This window comes from Nylanderia fulva, unplaced genomic scaffold (genome assembly GCF_048542155.1).
Source record: "Nylanderia fulva isolate GAGA-0341 unplaced genomic scaffold, ASM4854215v1 Scaffold20, whole genome shotgun sequence".
In the NCBI taxonomy this organism is placed as follows: Eukaryota; Metazoa; Arthropoda; class Insecta; order Hymenoptera; family Formicidae; genus Nylanderia; species Nylanderia fulva.
In genome coordinates, this window is record NW_028190264.1 from 556,675 (window position 1) to 576,906 (window position 20,232).

The window sequence follows — 20,232 nt, forward strand, 5'->3', positions numbered from 1 at the left end:
TCTAAAATATATATATAATTTTATATAATTTTATAATAAAATATATATATAATTTATATATATATATATATATATATATATATATATAATAATTTTTGTCTTTATCTCTTAGAATATTCTTTTATATAAGAAATAGAAATTATTTATAAAATTTCAATGATAAAATTCTTTGTCTCAAGTAAAATGTAGAGTTTTAAAATAACCGCGATTGCCTGTCTGTGAATTAGTGAGTTGAGTGAATTAATATATATATATATATATATATATTCATTATATTTATTCAGGAATAATAATTAAATCTGAAAATTCATATCCTGAGATGTTTCTCTTTAGAATTAGGCATAATTAATTGCTTGAGACATCTAAAAATTAAGTAATAAAAGTGCATTTTTTTCATCTCGGGTATAGTTTTTCAAACTCGGCAGAGCCGACCAATTACAAGTCGCGACAGCCATCACGTGACCACCAGATCACGTGACTTGCGCATTTTATCGCTCACTTCACGCGGGTAGAAATAATTCACGATTTCACGCCAGACGAAAGATCGCTCCTCCGTTTAGTCCAATAATTCGCGATATTTCGCAAATCACATTCGTCATACAGTATCATAACGTAAGTTGATAATCTTCTGATTACTTTGATAATACTCCTTGATTGTTTTTGAGTAGGAAATGTGCATATTGACGTGATGAAATGTGTGTTTCAGAGAAGGCAACCCCTCAAACGTTTATGCAGCGATCGCGCGAGACGCAGAGCTCGGTGAGCGAATAAATTCATTATATTTCTTTAGGAAGATAATCATTAATTCTGTGAAATTCATGTCCCGAGATTATTTTTTCCGAATTTTAGCTTCATTAATTGCTCGAATCGTCGAAAAATCAGAGTAATAAAAGTCCGAATTTTTTTACCCCGTTAGTACACACAGTTACCGCTAGAGTTTGACAGCTGACCAATCAGAGGCCACGGTTGAAGAAGCGGCAAAGTAATTCCCGCGCATTTTACACGGTCATTTATTAGACGCCTAGACGAAGGATCACTCGTTTGTTTAGTCCGATAATTTACGTTACTTTCGCGAATTGTATTCGTTGCGTGGTAACATATGAAAGTGGATAATATTCGGAGTTTGATTAAAGGTTTTTTATTTGATTTTGACAGTGTGAAGCATCAAGATGAAGAAATGTGTGTGTTTCAAAGAAAGCATGCATAGCCTCTTCAACAGCGGTGATAGAGTGAGTGAATTATTAAATATATTATTCATATTTATTTTAGAATAACATCTGAAAGTTGAATTTGTGTTCGGAAAAAACATTTTTGCTCTATATGTGAAATTTTCCAAGTAGCGAAAAAATGTTTAAAACTCTTTTTCAAAGATTTTAAAAATGTTAAAATAATTATTTAAATCCCTTTTTATTTATAAAAAAATGTTTATTTTAACGTTAATGTAATATAAATATTTATTTAATTTTTATTAAATATTTATTTTATTAATAAAATATTAATGAAATATTAATAGAGAATAAATATTTAATAAACGTTAAATAAATATTATATCACATTAACATTAAAATACATATCTTTTTAATAAATAAAAAATTTAACCAATTATTTTAACGTTTTTAAAATCTTTGAAAATGAGTTTTAAATATTTTTTATACATTTTTTACTACTTGAATTATCGCAATATTAAAATGCTTTTTTATTTACTGACATTAATTTTATTACGTTTTTGACACACGCTTTTCTGCGTTCGTTTTAAATTATTGTAATATAATCTCAATAAAAAAAGTAATATAGTAAACAATACACGTAAGTACATATATATAACAATATACGTATATATATATTTATGATAATACACGTGAGTAAATATATACATGAAAAATATATTAGAAATATGTATATAAAAATATATTGGAAAATTGGAAAAAGAAATGCACACGAAATGTTGACGAAATATTTTCGTTTATTCTGAGCAAAGTACAAAACACTTTTCTAGCTTAAGATCTAGCAAGTTACATTTGCAATGTTATTTTTGTATTTTGCGCGATCGCAAATAATCCATAAATGCGTCGTCGATACAGCTCGACGTGTACTTTGAAATAATTTAATTAAGGCAACTGTTGTTACATTATTAATCTTTCTCGCATACATACACATATATATCTCTTTGTCCTTTCATCACTCGTTAATTATCTCGATCTGTCGTAATACAATTACATTCGTCTCGCGTGATTAACGGCACTTTTTCTCCCAAAAACGCGATATATGTACTAAATTCTACCCCGACTAGACTAGTAAGCGATCGAGACTTAAAACCGGTTGCGATTACATTGCTCATTCTATACAAATTTCGTCGAATCACTGGGCGGGAGTTATAGGCTATCATCATCGACAAGTCGATAAATAAATTAATACTTAAATATGATAATTTAATATCGCCGACAAAATAATTAACCGAAAGACTGTCGACTCATAATTGTGAGCGTAATAGGATATGAAATAATATATGGTAAATCGCATATTTTTGATATTTAGCTTGCTTCTATTTTTTCTAACAAAATTAGAGAAAAAAAATATAGAATAGAATTATTGAAAACATTATCCATAATTGGGTCAAAAATGATTTGATCTTTTTTTTATCTGTTTAATAGTTTAAAAATATATTGGCAGCGATTGTTTCGAGTATTATCTCGAATTTTTTAAATATAATTATTCTGTACTTAACTTATCTGCTTATAATGAACGACTCGTAGTTCACCGAGTTAAATTTCCACTGCTTTTGGTCTCATCATCATGTTTCTCTCTGAATTCCCATAAATAAATTAATATTATATATTAATATAATTATTATATTATTAAAATTAAATATATATATTAATATGATAATATCAATTAATCCAAACATAAAAATACTGTATATAATATTTTAATTTGAGAGAATATAAAGGTAACGATAAGTTTTATATAAGTTTCTTGTTTCTTATTTCTTCTATAAGTTTCTATACAGAACTATAAAAGAAATTTTGTTCTCTCTTCGTATCGCAGATAGAATTCTGTGAACGCGAGATCTTGTGCATCACTAGTATAGCGCAGAGTATAATATATTTGTTTCTGGTACTTAAGAATATATATATATATATGTATATATATATATCAAGATAGATTATATATTCATTTAATTCTCTCTACTGTTTTAAAAGTCTCTGATCGTGAGCTTGAGATCGTGCAAAGATCAAACTGCTTTCTTCATTAAAAAATCGAAGAAAGCTTGTTTAGTATAAAGAATGAGAAAATATCGAATACACGGTGCATAAATATACCGATGTATTAATTACGGCATATCGTCTCACAATTTGTGAGATTAGATTTAGAGTATCATTTTATACAGTGTGTTGTAAATATTTTTTTTATAAAATCATTATATCAAATAGGCACGCGATTGAGATTAGCGTTGATATTGCTTATAATTTGATATAATTACGTATATGAAATTTAGTAAAATTATTTACATTGTGTAATGTAACATTATATATTGTAAAATACACTTTATATTTGATTGGCAGAGTGTGAATTGTGACATTTTCGCGCTCTCTAAATGTTTTACTTTTGTAAGTGACTTCTTGCAATACTGGGTAATACTAATTCCCGCTTTATTATTACATATAATGGTTATAAATTATTGTCTCTTAATAAATGCAAGTCATTATTAGGAAAGTTTGATTTAAACCGCGCTCTTTTTCATCTCTTTTAAACAGATTTAGATGTTTAACATATTTATTCTTATTAGTAACTCTTCATTAATGTGCTGAATAAGAAGTAATTGTCATATTGTAAGTAATAAATAAAATGTTAGTAATTTTGACATAATTTGTTTTGAAGAAAAATTATATTATAAAAGATTTAAAAATAATATTATAGCTAAAATTAGAGCACAATTAGAGTCAGATTTTATAAATGTTATGATTATAATAAATATACAATATATTTTAATTTTATTGATATATATAATTTTAATTAATTTTTAATTATAATTTTAATTAATAATATTATATGTATATAAATATTTTATATACATATCAATATCCAAAAAAATTGACTTATTAAAAAATTTAAAAAAGAGAGGAAATATATATATATATATATATATATATATATATATATATTATATGTCACAATAATGAAGAGCTATATTCTTATTCTCGCGCAAATCTGTTGTCGCGCGTTGTCCTGATTACGGACGTAATTTTGGATCATAAAGCGGTTTCGAGAGTAGGAGCACTCGGGCTACGTGTTGCAACGTTTTGCGTCACAGCGTGCTGCGGAGATTCTGATCGCGCTCTGAATCTCTTGCTAAAATAAAGACTCTGCGACGGATTCGTGCTGGTGGGTGTGCTAGCTAGGAACTGTGCTTTCGCCAATTGATTACTGATCCTCCGCGACTCGAGAGCGCTAATGGGATCCTGACTCATCGATTCGAGCGAACTCTTACCGGTGATATTATTTCGAAAAGTCAAGGACGAAGTGTCTTGACCGGTTATTGGAGCTTTCGCGATTCGTGCGGGATCATTAATGACTGGTTCTTGAGCTGTCTTAGTTTGATTCAGCAGTTTTGCGGGATCAAGATTGAGTTCGTTGGATATCTTGCTCGCCATTAGTTTATCCTTGAAATTCGCGGTCTTGTCCTCGTGGTCGACGATACGCAGATGACTCGTCAGGTCATTGCAAAGATCCAACTGTCTTCTAAGACTCAGTCTTGAGATGGGAGACGTGTTCTCCGGCGATGGCTTCATAGCTTTCTCTTCCGCCGCGGTGTCCTCGATTATGGTGGACGAGAGGACGTCGGTCCTCGGTGTTTGAAACCTCCAGACCGAGCGTGGACTCAGAACCTTGGCCAGAGGACTCTGATGAGCGTTCGGCGATGATTGTAGTTGTTGCTGACATTGCTGGCGCGACAATTTTAATTGCTCCGCCGCCGACAGCCGCATGGGATTCGTCTTTACGCTTTGCTGAAGAAGCAAACGTTTGAAGTCCATCCGCGACGTAGGCGATTGCACAGTGGTTGGTATCTGAAATCGAACATTGAAATTAACATTCATACTTGGAAAATATTTGTTTAAATAAATTAGCACACCTTCTCTCTCGAATTAGACATTTAACAATGGTTTATCCTTGAATTTTTTAATATCGGTGCAATTACCTCTGCAGTTTTCTGAGATTCCGGGCTCCAGCTGTGCCTGGTACCAGCCGGTGTCTTCACCAAAGAGTCCATCGATCCGCAAAGCGACAGATTATCATTCTCGTTCTCGTTGAGCCTGATGTTGAGTCGCTTCTTCGACTTGTGGATCGCGGCGAATAACTCCTCGTTGGACATGGTGCTCTTGGTAGGCGACAGGATCAGATTGGTCGGCGTCGTCCTGCCGGAAGACGTCTGGACGGGAGTGCTTCTACCTGAGGAACCACTCATCGGTATCGGCGACGAGCAATTATTGCCGGCGGTGGTGGTTAAAGCTAGACGTTCCGCCACGGTTGGCGCCGATCGCCCGTGATGTTCGGTGGGAGTGGACGATTTGAAGCCGTTATTGTAACAGCCGTGGCCGATCGGGGAAATTGGATTATTCCGTAGAACGTCCGCGTTAGGAGACTTCGTAAGAGGATCGTTAGCGGGCGAAGATGCGAAGAATCGGAAGCCAAGTGCAGCTAAATTTAAAGGCGTTGCGAACCTATAGTAACAACGAGACGCATTTAGAGCAAAGTCGTTTACTTTTAGGGTTGATGATTAGCGTGTGATCTCTTCACTTTTCCATTATGCAATATATAATATAAAGGTAGAAGAGGCAATTTGTAAATAATTGCATTAATTGCACTTTCTCTTAGAATTTACCCTGAAAATCATCGTAATAAATGGTGAAATAATATGGTACTGGAAGAATTTTATGAGTTTCTCTGATTAATATTTACCACAATAAAACATATTAATATCTATCACAATAAGATATTAAATATGTTCGATTAATTGTACATGGTAAAATTTTCTACTCGTATTAATATTTTTTATTGTGGTAAATATTAATCAAAGAAACTCTTATAAAATTCTTGTAGTAGATATTCATATTTTTTATTGTTTTATATTATTTATATTAATCAGAGAAATTCTTATAAAATTCTTCCAATATCAAATCCCACCATACTACCATGATTTTCAGGGTAAATTCTAAGAGAAAAACCACTCTCTGTGTATTAAACATAGAAAAAAGCTCTTAAAAATATTTTGATTAAGAATCGCAGGATATGATAAATACTAACCCTCCAATTTTATAAGAGTTTCTCTGATTAATATTTACCACAATAAAAAATACATATTAATATTTTTTTATTATGGTAAATATTAATCAGAGAAACTCTTGTAAAATTCCTCCAATACCTTATTCCACAATTATCATGATTTTTAGGGTAAGAAAAAAATCTTAATAAAAATTATTAATAATATAATATTTATATCTATCTATTATATTATATATATATATATATATATATATATATATATTACTAATATTATTAACCCCCTCAATTTATCGATTTATTTAAGAGTGCAATGAAAAAAATGGAGTCTTCTCGGTGTCCTCACCTATTTCTGACATCCACAACCGATTGCAACTGACTCTGCACAGATTTGCCTCTCGTTTCCGCTTGCTCCAAATTGTGACTTCTCTGGCTCTGCTCGTTCTCCACATTTGTAACCCTTTGTTGGCTCTGTTTCGCCAGCATGTGCATGCTGCTGAGAGACCCGCGACCCAGACCCCTGGTGATATCCGGCGTGACGCTGCGAGGCGGCTCGATCTCTCGCTGAGGCCTCCTCGTCGGCAGGGTGTAAAACTGCTGCTGCTCGATTTCTCGGACCGGTGGTGCGCATAGCTGCTGGTTCCTCGCGTTGTGCATGTGCACCGTTTGACAGTTGCGGACTCGCTGCTGGTATTCATAGTTGGACATCCGCTGTTGCTGATCGTACAAATTACGATTGTCATAAAGCTGGACATTTTGATGGGGATCGTAGATCTCCTGCGCGTAGGATTGCTTGTTTTTCTCATTTTCGGGATAAGCTCGCAGATTCGGCGGCTGCGACTCCTTCAGGATATCTTGGTACCTTTTCTGCGACTTTTGCCGATCCTCGGGTTTAGGTGGAGCGATGTAGGGCGGCGGTTGAACGATAGCTTGCGGCGGTACCGATTCCGAAGGTATCGCCAGTAAAGTATTGTCTGCAACAGTTAAGAGAAGATAGTTACATTCCTCGTAAATTGTCAGCTACAAGCGTTCTCTTTTATGAGCGTTTTTTAAAGATGATTGATAAGAGGATGTCTCAATATTATAGTTTCTTAAAATTCTTCTTAAGTTCAAGAGAGAAGAAAGAGATACTTTTGGAAACATGTTAGATCTTTAATCATGCTTATCTATGTTTTAATTATAGTGCATTTTATTAGGTACGATTTTTCTTCTATTAAAAAGCTACACGTATTAAATATAGTATGATAAAAATAAATTTTAGTAATACAATTATTAATCCATTATTTATTTTTATCGGCTCTATAAACATTTCAATTCAATGTTAATTATCTTATTAAACTTAATCCAAAATTATGTGTGCGTTCGCGCATGCAAATACATAAATGTAACATTAGAAGTATTTATATAAAGATCATTGTCGAAATTGTGAGTAATTAATCTCCAAGCATAAAGCAAACATATTGCAAAAGCGTCACGAACACAAGCATGCATAAACAAAACGCGAGCAAATTATGATATAGCACATGAGTTTGATATCGATTTTTGCATAAATTATCTAATTGAGTTGTATAAAATCCATGTACTTTTACATGAAAATTACTTGTTCGAAAATGGAAAAATTACTTAATTATCATTGTAATTTTCCATATTTTTTAAAGTGAAAATACATATTAATATAAAATATATTTTATAAGCATTTATTAATTTTATTTATAACATTATTTTATAGCATTTGTACATTTCGTATGTCTAGTTTCATACGAAATTACATATAATCTGCAATCTTCCATATAGGTAATTGCATGAAAAATGCAAAATTGCGTGATTACGCTGGGTCGAAAAAATCCAACATAATTTTACACAAGTATTTTTTCAGCGTTTACACTTTAAATAGATTAAATAAAATTTTAGAAATTAAAAAAATTATAATATATAAATAATTATGCAAAAATGTTCTCTCCTCTTCACGATCGAGATGAAACTCTTGTGTGTCTTTCAATATCCACAAAGTGAAAAAAAACGTACTCACCAGGTACATGGAACTATGATATGTGGGTTACTAATGAGGGGAAGTGCCACACGCGCGCGAGGTGCATTTTTTCTAAAACTATATGGCCACATATATCAGGAGATAAAAAGAGAAACAATAAAAAAACAGGCTTTGGATTGCAGGACTTGGTGCAATATTTACAATCTTAGAGGTACAGACTCGATGTACATTGATGATTGTATATGTATATATATATAGATGACAGAAAGAGAGAGTAAGAGATAAAAAAATGACAAAATGCAAGTGCTTTCCAAAAAGAATGACGTCTATTCAACATACATTCCTCGTAATTCGTTAATGACACATCGTATCGGCGACAGTAATATAGTTCTATGTACAGGCATGAGATGTACCGCCGCAAGATGCACCGGATATAAAAGAAAAAAATTACATATATATATATATTTTTTTTTTTTAATAATAAATGTGCATACGAACGGCGGGTAGATCTTAAAGCTACAACACATATTTACATGTACATACAATACACGCGGATAATGCATGCTCCTCCTCGCCCAGCTTGTAAGTACGTCTTCGCGATATTAGTTGCAAGCTGATTAATTAACAACACACGTAGCTCAGAGTAACACCGTGAGGAAAGCGTCTCTCGACTTCCGGTATCCCGACAATTTTCATTAACATGACATGTAGCCGTATGTCATTAACGCGTTACCTTACATGTATATATAGAAGTTGCGATATACGTAATGCTATTACGCTGACAAAGTGTCAGCGAGATTATGACACAGTAACTAGATTGCAGATGACATATCTCTACCTACATTATAAGAGCAACATTGTGTCTTTTGTAAAGGAAGACTAATCATCCAGAATAGAATTAACGCTCGGTGTATTTTATTATATTGCAATAGAACAATAGTCCAGTAAAATTAGACTTGAAAAGGACAATTTTATAAAAATTACAATCAAACTGAATTTTTCTGGAGACCTTTATTTCGATGTTCTAATGAAATCCTGAAAAGTCTTCTTAATTTTATCCAGAGCGTTTTTTATGGGGGGTAAATTTTCGTTTTTTGCCATTATCTCGAAAATTATCAATTTTTCGAGAAAAATAGTTGTTATCAAAATTATAGCTCATAAAATTCTCTACAAAAAAGGTCACTATACTTTTTTTCGTACAACTAATCGTTTTTGAGTGAAACGATAGAGTTGTGATGTCTGTAGTTCATAAAAAATACGTACTCCTTTCTGCTCTATATCTTCGAAACGGTTAATTTCACGAAAAAAAGTATAATAACCTTTTTTGTAGGGAATTTTATGAGCTACAATTTTGATAATAACTATTTTTCTCGAAAAATTGATAGTTTTCAAGATAGTGGCAAAAAACAAAAATTTACCCCTTTTTAAAAAATGCCTTGGATGAAATTAAGAGTACTTTTCAGGATTTCATTAGAACATCGAAATAACGGTCTCCACAAAAATTCAGCTTGATTGTAATTTTTATGATATCAAAGTCTAATTTTTTCCTGGACTACAACCGACGTTTCATTATATATTTTTATCAGTCTTTTTTTCGTTATATCAATAGATTATATTTGGCAAAAATATCAAGTCATATATTTTATATTTATATATATAAAAATGATATATCACGACGTCACTCTGATTGAGATTTATTGTTGCAGCTACGGGATTCTATGTAATGTACCTATTATTAGTTAGTCCTTGTTAGTCAGTGATAGACTACTTACAACGAGAGGGCGAGCACGCAATATCGAGCAAACATGCGACACGGCAAGTTAGGGCATATTTAATACGAGAGCTTCACAAGCATGCCGGAACGTCATTACTCATTACTGCCATTACTTCGTTAATTATTAGGGAAGCGACGGCTGTTTGTTCGCGTAGAACAATTTATAATGATAGTCAGTCGATGATCAAACAATGATCTCAACAGTTTTCCGAGATCACGAGAAGCGCAGTTGTATAAAATCATTAAAGTCATCATAACTATTTATATATCATAAATCATTATTTACACAATTCTAGTATTCGGAGTAAAATGTAATAACTATAACTTAAATTAATTATAACAATATAGCAAATGTAATATATCTATCTAAAGTTTAGAGATATAATTTTTTAACAAAAGAATTTTTGAATTTTACGAAAATTGTCGACTCAGTAATGGACGAAAATGAACAACAGAATGTGGTTCTAAGGTAACTTAGATATACGATCGTCGCATCGACAGATGTGTAGATCAATAATTCGACTTTGTAGAATGTGCTACTATTATTTAACGATCAATCGCGGCCGCGCAATTGCATTTAACTGCATGCGCATCGAAACATTTTTTTCTCTTATTGCTGTCGACGAGAAAAACGATCATTCTCATCGTTTATAAGTCATCGGAATAAATATTTTCTTTACCCTTGACTTATCGCTCACAGACAGAGTGTGAACTGCAACATTTATCATTAACTAGATAACGATTTTATAGGCTCTGACTGCTCCTCTTCTGTTTTTTTACGGATTTACGATATTTGTATTACATCTAAAAATATGACCACAAAGTTATCAATCGCAATAACAAACTCATTAATTTCGTAACGTGTCAAAATTGTGATCGTATCTAGCGATGCGACAAAGTATTCTCAATCTTATACGATAAGATATGCTGCAATAATAAAATGCGGGTAGCAAACACAATTTGGTATAATTCCACATGGATATATATATATATATATATATATATATATATATATATATAAATTAGCTATTGTAGCTAAATTTTAGCGCCCTATATTAAACATGAAATTTAATTATTATGCTTAAATTTGAGCTAATACTTTTTTTAGCTGTACCATTCTCCGTTAAACTACAGCTAAAAATATTAGTTTACATAGCTAAAATTTAGACATGATAATTATAATTTAGGACAATTCAAATTTAGCTACGATAGCTAATTTTGTGATATGTATGTGTTTACTAATAAATATAATTATTATAAATATATGACACAACAGATTGACCATGTTTTTTCTAAATGATCTAAACACATAAACATAAAATATGTTATGCATTTTTCGATAAAATGACTTAGTGCTTCTGTGCAAAATCCAAAAAAAATCGATAGTAAGGTAAATTACTTATTTGTCCTTTTTTCACTGGCCATACGTATATAATTGTACGAAGAATATAGAGATTAACGTAAATAACTAACATAAATTATATATATTCAAAATTAATACTTTGCGTGTCTTATTACACAATTGTTCTTAGATTAAACGAAGAACCGCAATTACGGTATCGCGTACAGCCGATTTCGCAACGATTTATATTTATCGGCGCGATTTCTTGTACATCTATCAAGTGGACGGACTTTATACGTTTTTCTTACACGGAAAAAAATTAGCTATTATATGTAAATTTTAGCTGTCCCTATATTAAACATGAAATTCAATTATCATTCCTAAATTTTAGCTAATATTTTTTAGGATAAATATTAATTACCATAAAATTTAGGCATGATAACTAAAATTTTGGTTGCAAAATAGGAACAACTAAAATTTAGCTATGCTAGTTAATTTTTTTCCGCTGATGCGTCTCGCAAAAATTATGCATCCAGCGTCTGAAAATAATCGTATAAATATTGGCAAAGATAAAGATTATCTGGAATCACACTTCGACGGCTAAATTTACGTGCTTTGTTTTTCAGTCTTTCCTTTAATATTATTATTTTGAAAAAAACCAATTATTTTAAATTATTATCTACGTAATTAATTACTCTTCGACGCAGTCTGTTAATTTCGACCGCGATTTTACGTAACAGGATATCGCTCCCTCCAAGGTCTTTATCGTGTGACATTTACAGATCACATTCGAGATTTTAATTATCTTATACGTCTCTTTCACTTCGTATATATATATATATATATATATATATATATATTTTTTTTATATTTATTTTTTATATTTAGAAACATATAAAAGTAAATGATAAGTTTCTATATTGATGAATATAAACGGAGAGAATTTCTCTTAAAATTTATCCTGAAAATCATGGTAATCGTGGAACAATATATGGTATTGGAAGAATTTTATGACTTTGTCTATGTGTGATTAGTATTTACCATAATAAAAAATATTAATAACCCATGCTATACAAAATATTATGTATGTTTTCAAAAAATATTTCTAAATATTTCTATAAAATATTGCATAGAACAATTTAAAATGGTTTTAGGAATATTTTAAAACGACAAAAATTATTTGTAATAACATTTTTTAGAATATTTTAAAAAAACTTTTAAAAATATTTTAAATCTATATTCAAAAATATTGTTTAAACATGAAAAAGCGGACATGGAAACATTTTAAAAATATATATTTTCGAGAATAATTTTATCTTTTAAGAAATATTTTTAAAAGATTTAAAAAATATTTTGTGCTATATGGGTAATATTTTTCATTGTGGTAAATATTAATCAGAGAAAATTTTATATAATATTCTTCTAATACGATATTGTTTCCAGGATCATCATCATGATTTTCAGGGTAAATTCTAAGAGAAAATTCTCTCTGTGTAAGTATAGTAAATAAATATAAAAATAAATATAAATAAATATATATAGTCGATGAGATAACATTGTGTATACACTTCGCGGGAGATCGGGCCGATGCACGTTACATGTTGGTAAACGTTTGTTTTCGCGATAAAAGTAATGTTGATTCATCCGTCAATCAGGAGCTCCGCGATAGAACCAGGGATGGCGAAATTCCAATGGGGATCGACCTTTCCGTTCTCTTTCTCTCCTTTATTTCTCGTGTCTCCGCTTGTCACTTAATGTCAGAGCGGTACTTTCCACTCAATTTCTTCATCTCTTTTCTTCGCTTCTTTATAATCGTCCGCTGGTTTTGCAATACCGATAACGACACGCGGTCACTCATGCGATCCCTAACATTTAAGCCTTTGATGATGTCACTGATATAATTATGGACTTGACAGATAAATTAACACCTTATTTGCCCACTTACGGAACGTTGAATATAGATCATAGATATATCAATAGTGTAAAGAAGAAGAAAATATTGTTATTTCTTTTTGCATACAAATTTTTAATATTATTGTTCAGATTATTTATTTTTAGAATATTTTTTAGAGAGAATAATACAACGAGATCTATTTGTCGACATACGTGAAAAAAATAATCTAAAAATTAACAAATTTTTAATCTGATGTTATAGCAAAAATTCATAAAAATTTTTTAATTTCTCGTATGAAAAATATGCTGCAAAAATTTTAAAATGTAATTGTTTAACAAAATAAATAGAATCTCTTAAAAATCAGAAAATAAACGTATCAGCTTACGTAAACAGATATAAATAAACTTTTTTCTCATTAGTATATCACTGATATACAATATTATGGCTCAAAGATCAACGTAATACAAACAAATAAGTCAAGTTCTGAGCAAATATATACATATAAATACACGTATGTACGATAACGGTTTTCTTTCTTTATTTAAGAACAATTAATTAAAGCTGTTGTCAAGGAACTTTTTAGTTATCAATTTGGAACAATTTGTCAAAAGATATAGAATATGATTGAGATGATAGAGTTGATATTGAAGCGATGATAAAATGCAACGTTACATACATGCACTCTTAATATTCATAAATTGAATTTTTCTCTTTACGGCAAATACTTTTATCGTTTCTTCATAATAATTATTTATAAAGCTTTAAAAATAATAATAAATATATTTAAAAGTCAGAAATAAAATTTTAAATGTGTTCATTAGAACATGTAAATGTTTTTCGAGCACTATTCGAGTAATGCATCAATTAAAATAGTGGAGAGAATTTTCTCTTAAAATTTACCCTGGAAGAATTTTATCAGAGTTTTTCTGATTAATATTTATCACAATAAAAAATATTAATATGCACATAATAAAATTAAACGAATGTTTTATATCTTATTGCGGTAGATATTAATATTTTTCAAAACTCATAAAATTCTTCCAATACCATATATTGTCCCACGATTACCATGATTTATTTTAGGGTAAATTTTATGAGAAAATCCTCTCTGTGTACATACAAAATATGAACAAATTGAAATATTGTAAAAAATATATTATAATAATAATATTTTATATTTTTTAATATTTTTAATATTATTAAAATATTATTAAAATAAAATACAATTTTATTTGAATTTTTTGAAATATTGCATTTTTAGCGAGACTGTCGAATTTGAGAAAACACATTTTTCAAATCCAAGTCATATAATTGTGAAACAAGTCCTAAATAATTTCAAGTACGCGTTACAACGAGTAGTTGCAAAAAAATGTCGGGGTGACAGCGAGGCAACAGGTTTGATAATGAATCGAGCGATAATTTTTTGCAACACTTACGAGGCCGCCTGGTCGCGATGAAGAGAAGATGTCTCGCCAGCATGTCGAAGTGTCGTCGCGACTGAACCAGCCGGGGATCGTGAATCGATTTACAACCGCGCTGCTCCGTCTATCAACAGCTCCGGCGACTCTCTGTCTAGCGACAAGATTTCCTCCCCGTTTTTGCCCCGATAACGTCTTATCGTCATCGCGCCCCTCCAAAAAAAAAAAACCACGATTTCGTTCCGCGGCGAGTCATCCGATCGCGTCATCCGACACGCGACGACGTCCCGAAGAGATGGATCTGTCAAATCTTTTCTTTTTACGGGAAGAATATTTTTCCTGATCTCTCCCAAGAGAAGACGCGATCGGATGTTCCGATCAATTTTCAGTCGACTTTCCGCATTTTGCCAGCCGCGAGTCTCGATCCGAGAGGATTCACAATTTCGCGGACGAAGGACGAGCTTCTCGACTTCGCGATTCGATCGACCGGATCGAAGACGCGCACTGAAGACCCCGGGATGCGCATGAAAGTATTTCAATCCTCGCGGTGGGGATTTTTGTTTATCGACACCCCGGCTATTATCGTGTCGGGATAAATATCACGTCTGATGCAATTCGCGTTGCTTGTTGAGCCAGCAGTTAACGACGCTGATAAGGGCTAAACAAAGTAAAGTCTTTAACTGGGAGAGCTTCGTGGGAGTTTTCCAGCGGCCCGCTAAAGATTTCCTACTCGCCACCCACCCCATTGTGATAATTTCCCTTCTGCATCGTGACAAAGATTTTAAACGTCTCGCGATTTAATTCGAACAAAATAAATAAAAGAGTTCAATTCATTGGAGCTCCAGAGCAATGCACCATTAATTTTAATCTGCCACAGAAAAAAAAGAATTAGCTAAATTTTAGCTATGACAGCAGATATTTGTTTGGTAGCTAATTCTTTTTTCCGTGTGCAATATAGACTGATTTCAAGAAATAATAATTATTGCATTTTTTAAATAAAATAATTTGTTGAAATGAATTTGAAAAGAAAATTGAACGAAGAAAATTTTTGATGTTTCTCCAAAAGTCGATCATCATAGATTGTCAGAGTCGTTCGATCTTGTCGAGCGCGTTCTGCGATAAAAATTCCTCGATGAAACTGTTGAACTCTAAAATATTCCATACACAAAGAGTGTCGTTTGACGACAGAGAAGTCGGCGTTTTATCTCGTCAGAATAAATGAAATACACCCTGGGGATCGCGTCTCCCGATTGTGAAGAACGAACGCAAGTGTCAGAGATAAGAGAAAACGTGACCGGTAATGCGTGTTTCCCTATCCGTATCTTTGTTTGCGTACAAAAATATAGCCGATCTTGCTATCGTGGCCAGCCGGCGCGTTCGTCTTCGAGACGATTCGCGGGAGTGACACACTAAAGTGCTCCGATCTGCCGATTCCTCTTTTGCATAATAATGCGCGTGCAATATCGGCGCTGCGCCTCTCGATATCTCCCCTGCGACTTCTCGCTCCAATTCTATCTGATTAGACCTTGATGATTCCCTCGCATCCTCCGATCTATTTTACGCGATGATCGTGCTGTTATTTAACAAAACGAAGTATCAACATCTCGACGCGTGGAAATCGTTCTTCGAAGAGTTATCGCGCCGAAGCGGACCTCTGATGGCAAAAACGCCGATTTTCGAGATATCGTGTCAAGCTTGTTGTATTACAAAGACTTGCACGTTATATATTCTGGTCTCGAGAGACAAACAATATTCCAATTATCTAACAATTATAATATTTCTACTCAAAGCATTCTTTTTTTTTTTTTTTTTGAAAATGTCGATATATTTACCAATATTAAAACTAAATTAAAATGTGGAATCACGAAAAAAATTAGCTACCATAGTTCAGTTTTAGCTGTTCCTATATTATACATGAAATTTAATCATCATGCCTAAATTTTAACAATGATAATTAATATTTAGGCATGATAACTAAATTTTAATGTGTATAATATAGGGACAGCTAAAATTGTGTTAATTTTTTTTTCATGATACAAAAAACTTTTTGCGAATAAAAATATTAATTTTCCAAATAAAACGTTTGTTATATAAAAACAATTTATATCCCGTCATGATTTATGTATAAACTTTTATTTTCTTCGAAAATAATATATATGAAAGAGCAAGTTAAATTAATTTTTTAAGATATATAACATAAAATTTTCAAGATATATATTTAACTAATTTTAAAAATATATTTAGCTAAAAAAAAAAAAAAAATAATTGTGAGTCATTGTTCTGATAGAAAAATGGACTGTAGAACTACATTCTAGTACATATGAACTCATCAGTGTCGAGAGGAATACATGACATTATCACACTCTCCAAGAGTGTTTAATAATCATTTCCGATTAAACCCGACGTTCGCATCCATTTGTTTTTCTAAGCGCGACTTGATTTATGCCAGAGCTCGCAGTCTATCATCTCGCTTCGTATCATTCGCATTTTAAAACTGGCACTTCATATGTTATCGCAACATTCTTCAGATTTCTACATCCGTTAACAAATTATTAAAATACTTTAATCATTTCAAAATTTAATTGAGCTTAAGCTTTAAAATCTAAAGTCCTTGATTTCGTCAACCTTGATAAGATAGAATCAAGTTGTTCATTTCCTTATTCTATCTTTATATCGCTATATTGCAAAAAAAAAATTGCTGAATTGATAACGCGTTAGCGTTTTCTACCAGATTTCCGTATCGTTACCAGAATACTTGAGCACTCTAGCTGGTTCTAAGTCCAAAGCCCTCGGTCTAGGACTAGCCGGCAGTGATTTGATGGATATGGGAGAAGTCGTTAACTTCGTTTCGAAGGTCACATTGCTATTGACTTGAGGTTCCGGACTAGAGACCGTTTCGGGATAGTTGATCCTCTCTCTCAGCAGCTCTTCCTGGAGCTCCTCGGAGGGCGTCCTGCAGATCTTGGACGACTTTTCCGCTTGGCTACTCGCGGAGAATTTCTTAATGAACATGATCGGACTGTTAGCCATGCGATAGCTCTCGCTACGTTTCACCTTGCGATCCCCAGATCGCGTCTGATCGGACTTTTTTTTCGCACTCTGATCATCTAATTCCGCGGAATCAGTCGTCACGTTTTTATCGCTGGTTTCCGAATTATTCACCGTACTCTCTTCGATTTTATTTGAACTGTCATGATCGGATCTCTTTCTACAGAAGTTCGGAGTATCGAGATCCGAGACCAATAATTTTTTACCTAACTTAGGCGTGTTGCCGGTCACTTTCGTAGTCTTCGCGTAGAGACCCGATTTCTCCAAGTCTACTCGCGAATTCGCAGAATTCAGGGCAATAGGACCTTGGTTGACCTTGGACGGAGCGATCGCGCGAGCATCGCCATTGTGCGCCGGTGAATAGTTTTCATCCTGATCGGATTTGCGCTTCGTTTGCCTGTCTACCTGCGACTCGCCGTAATTAACCCCTTTATCTACCAGACCGTCCGATTTGTTGCTCGACGCAAGAGCGGGAATCAGACTGGCGGACTGTCTGTTCTCGTCGTTAATGCGCGACGATGCGGGAGTGATCGCAGTGCGTGGTGCTTCTAATCTATCGGTGCGGCCAGTGCAATCGCGGTGCTCGTCAGTGCTGGACGTCTTACCTTCGTCGCCTTGCACGTTGACGTAAGCCCCGCGGAACTGTCTGTGGGGACTGGTGGGGTTCGTGGGACCGACCACGGTCGCCGGCGTGCGCACGTAATCCGGACTGGCCGCGCGATCCGGACTCCGCGCCGCTCGAATGATCAGCTTGCCCAGCTGGGGCGACGTCGGCGGCGTGGACGCCCGAGCGTTCGGGCCGTCCGCGACGTCGCAGCTCTTCGTCACGGCGCGGACATTCGGCATCGCGCGACGCAGCAACGGCGAAGGGCTGGGTGACGCTTCTTCCCTCACGAAAGGACCTGGAAAGCGAAACGACCACATTTTTTATTATTATATTATCCATTTTTTCTATTTTTTCTATTATTATGTCTATTATATCTATTATTATTATTATTTATGAAGATATATTTATGAAGATATATTTATATGAAGATATATTTATGAAGATATATGAAAATGAGATTATGAAGGTATATTTATGAAGATATAGAAAAGATTATATGAAGGTATAATTATGAAGATATAGGAAAATATACAAGAGATTATGAAGATATATTTATGAAGATATATGAAAATATAGAAGAAATTATGAAGGTATATTTATGAAGATATATGAAGATATAGAAGATATTATATGAAGGTATAATTATGAAGATATAGGAAGATATAGAAGAGATTATGAAGATATATTTATGAAGATATGTGAAGATATAGAAGAGATTATGAAGATATAGGTATTTATGAAGATTTAGAAAAATCTGTGAGCTCGAAGATTTTGATTAGGCAATGAATTGCACTGAATGATTAAAATAACATGCCTGGATTGAAGGTGGTGTGCGCTCCTTTCCTCCTCTTCAAGCTATCGGACGAGTAGACGACTTTGCCTTCGGAATCCAAGGTGACTCGGGCGCCCTGTCTCTTCCTCTCCAAGGACGAGTCCGGTTTCTTTGGCAGTTCGCTTAGACTCACATACTCCGCGTCTTTCTTGAAGATGTCGGAATTGGCGTAGGTAACGGTAGGTCGGAGAGCGGTCATGCCTGACGACGACGATGACGATGACGATGACGAAGATGGGGGTGGACCCGCGGGACGCTTGTCGTTGTTGTTCCTCACGTCGGCTATGGTCACATAGTCGCCGGAGTCTGCGTTCGAAAGCTCCTGCACGGCACTGTTCTTCGTGGCGTGCTTCTTACCCGGAAGCACGCCGCGAAGCTTGCCCAGGACACCGCTCAGCGGACTGATCTTGATCGACGACGACTGGCTCATCGTCGGTCTGTCGTTGCTGGCGATCGCTGGCAACACCTGCACGGTGGCGTAGAGGTTCTTGTCCTGGCCGTTGATCACCTCCATCTTGGAGGTGCCAACGGTGGCGGACATCAGCACCGATCCGCCACTTTGTAGACTGATTCTCCTGGCCGACTCGCTCGTCTTTTTCTCGCACTGCTCCGTCTCTCTCGCGTGCTCGTCGTCGGACACGGGCGGCGTGATTACGCACATCGAGGGAATTCGGCTGGTCGTGATCGCCGTCTTCGAGCGGATTCTCTCGATTCGCTCGCAACCCTCTAGATCGCTGGACTCCGAGTATTCGAACTCGGAGCAGGATCGACCGGTGCAGGCAGGACTCGAGGCAGACTCCACGGGAGACGAAGATGTATTGTGACCGCTGTCGGGCGACTCGCCGCCGTTTTGATTTTGTCCGTGAACCTGTCAAATTAAATTCAAATAGATTAATAAATGTTAGAACTGAGAAATATTAGAAGAATATTGGAATTGATTATTAAAATTATTTAATAGAATTTTTATACATATATGAATATTATTTTGTCTACGAAAATATAGAAATTGTTATTTAATTCTTTAAATTATTAATATCTTATTTTCATA

General features: G+C 33.9%; 1 protein-coding gene across 1 annotated transcript in view; it reads right to left on the bottom strand.

The window, feature by feature from the left end:
• Nucleotides 1-1,945: 1,945 nt before the first annotated feature.
• Nucleotides 1,946-20,232, bottom strand: part of gukh (NHS actin remodeling regulator GUK-holder) — a 117,880-nt gene continuing 99,593 nt past the window's right edge. Inside the window, exons 7-11 of the mRNA XM_029319915.2 lie at nt 19,167-20,052; nt 18,351-18,647; nt 6,626-7,253; nt 5,198-5,720; nt 1,946-5,066 (exon numbers count right to left, since the gene is read on the bottom strand). Coding sequence (XP_029175748.1) covers nt 4,251-5,066; nt 5,198-5,720; nt 6,626-7,253; nt 18,351-18,647; nt 19,167-20,052 — 3,150 coding nt within the window. The 3' untranslated portion in view covers nt 1,946-4,250. The remainder of the gene's footprint in view (nt 5,067-5,197; nt 5,721-6,625; nt 7,254-18,350; nt 18,648-19,166; nt 20,053-20,232) is intronic.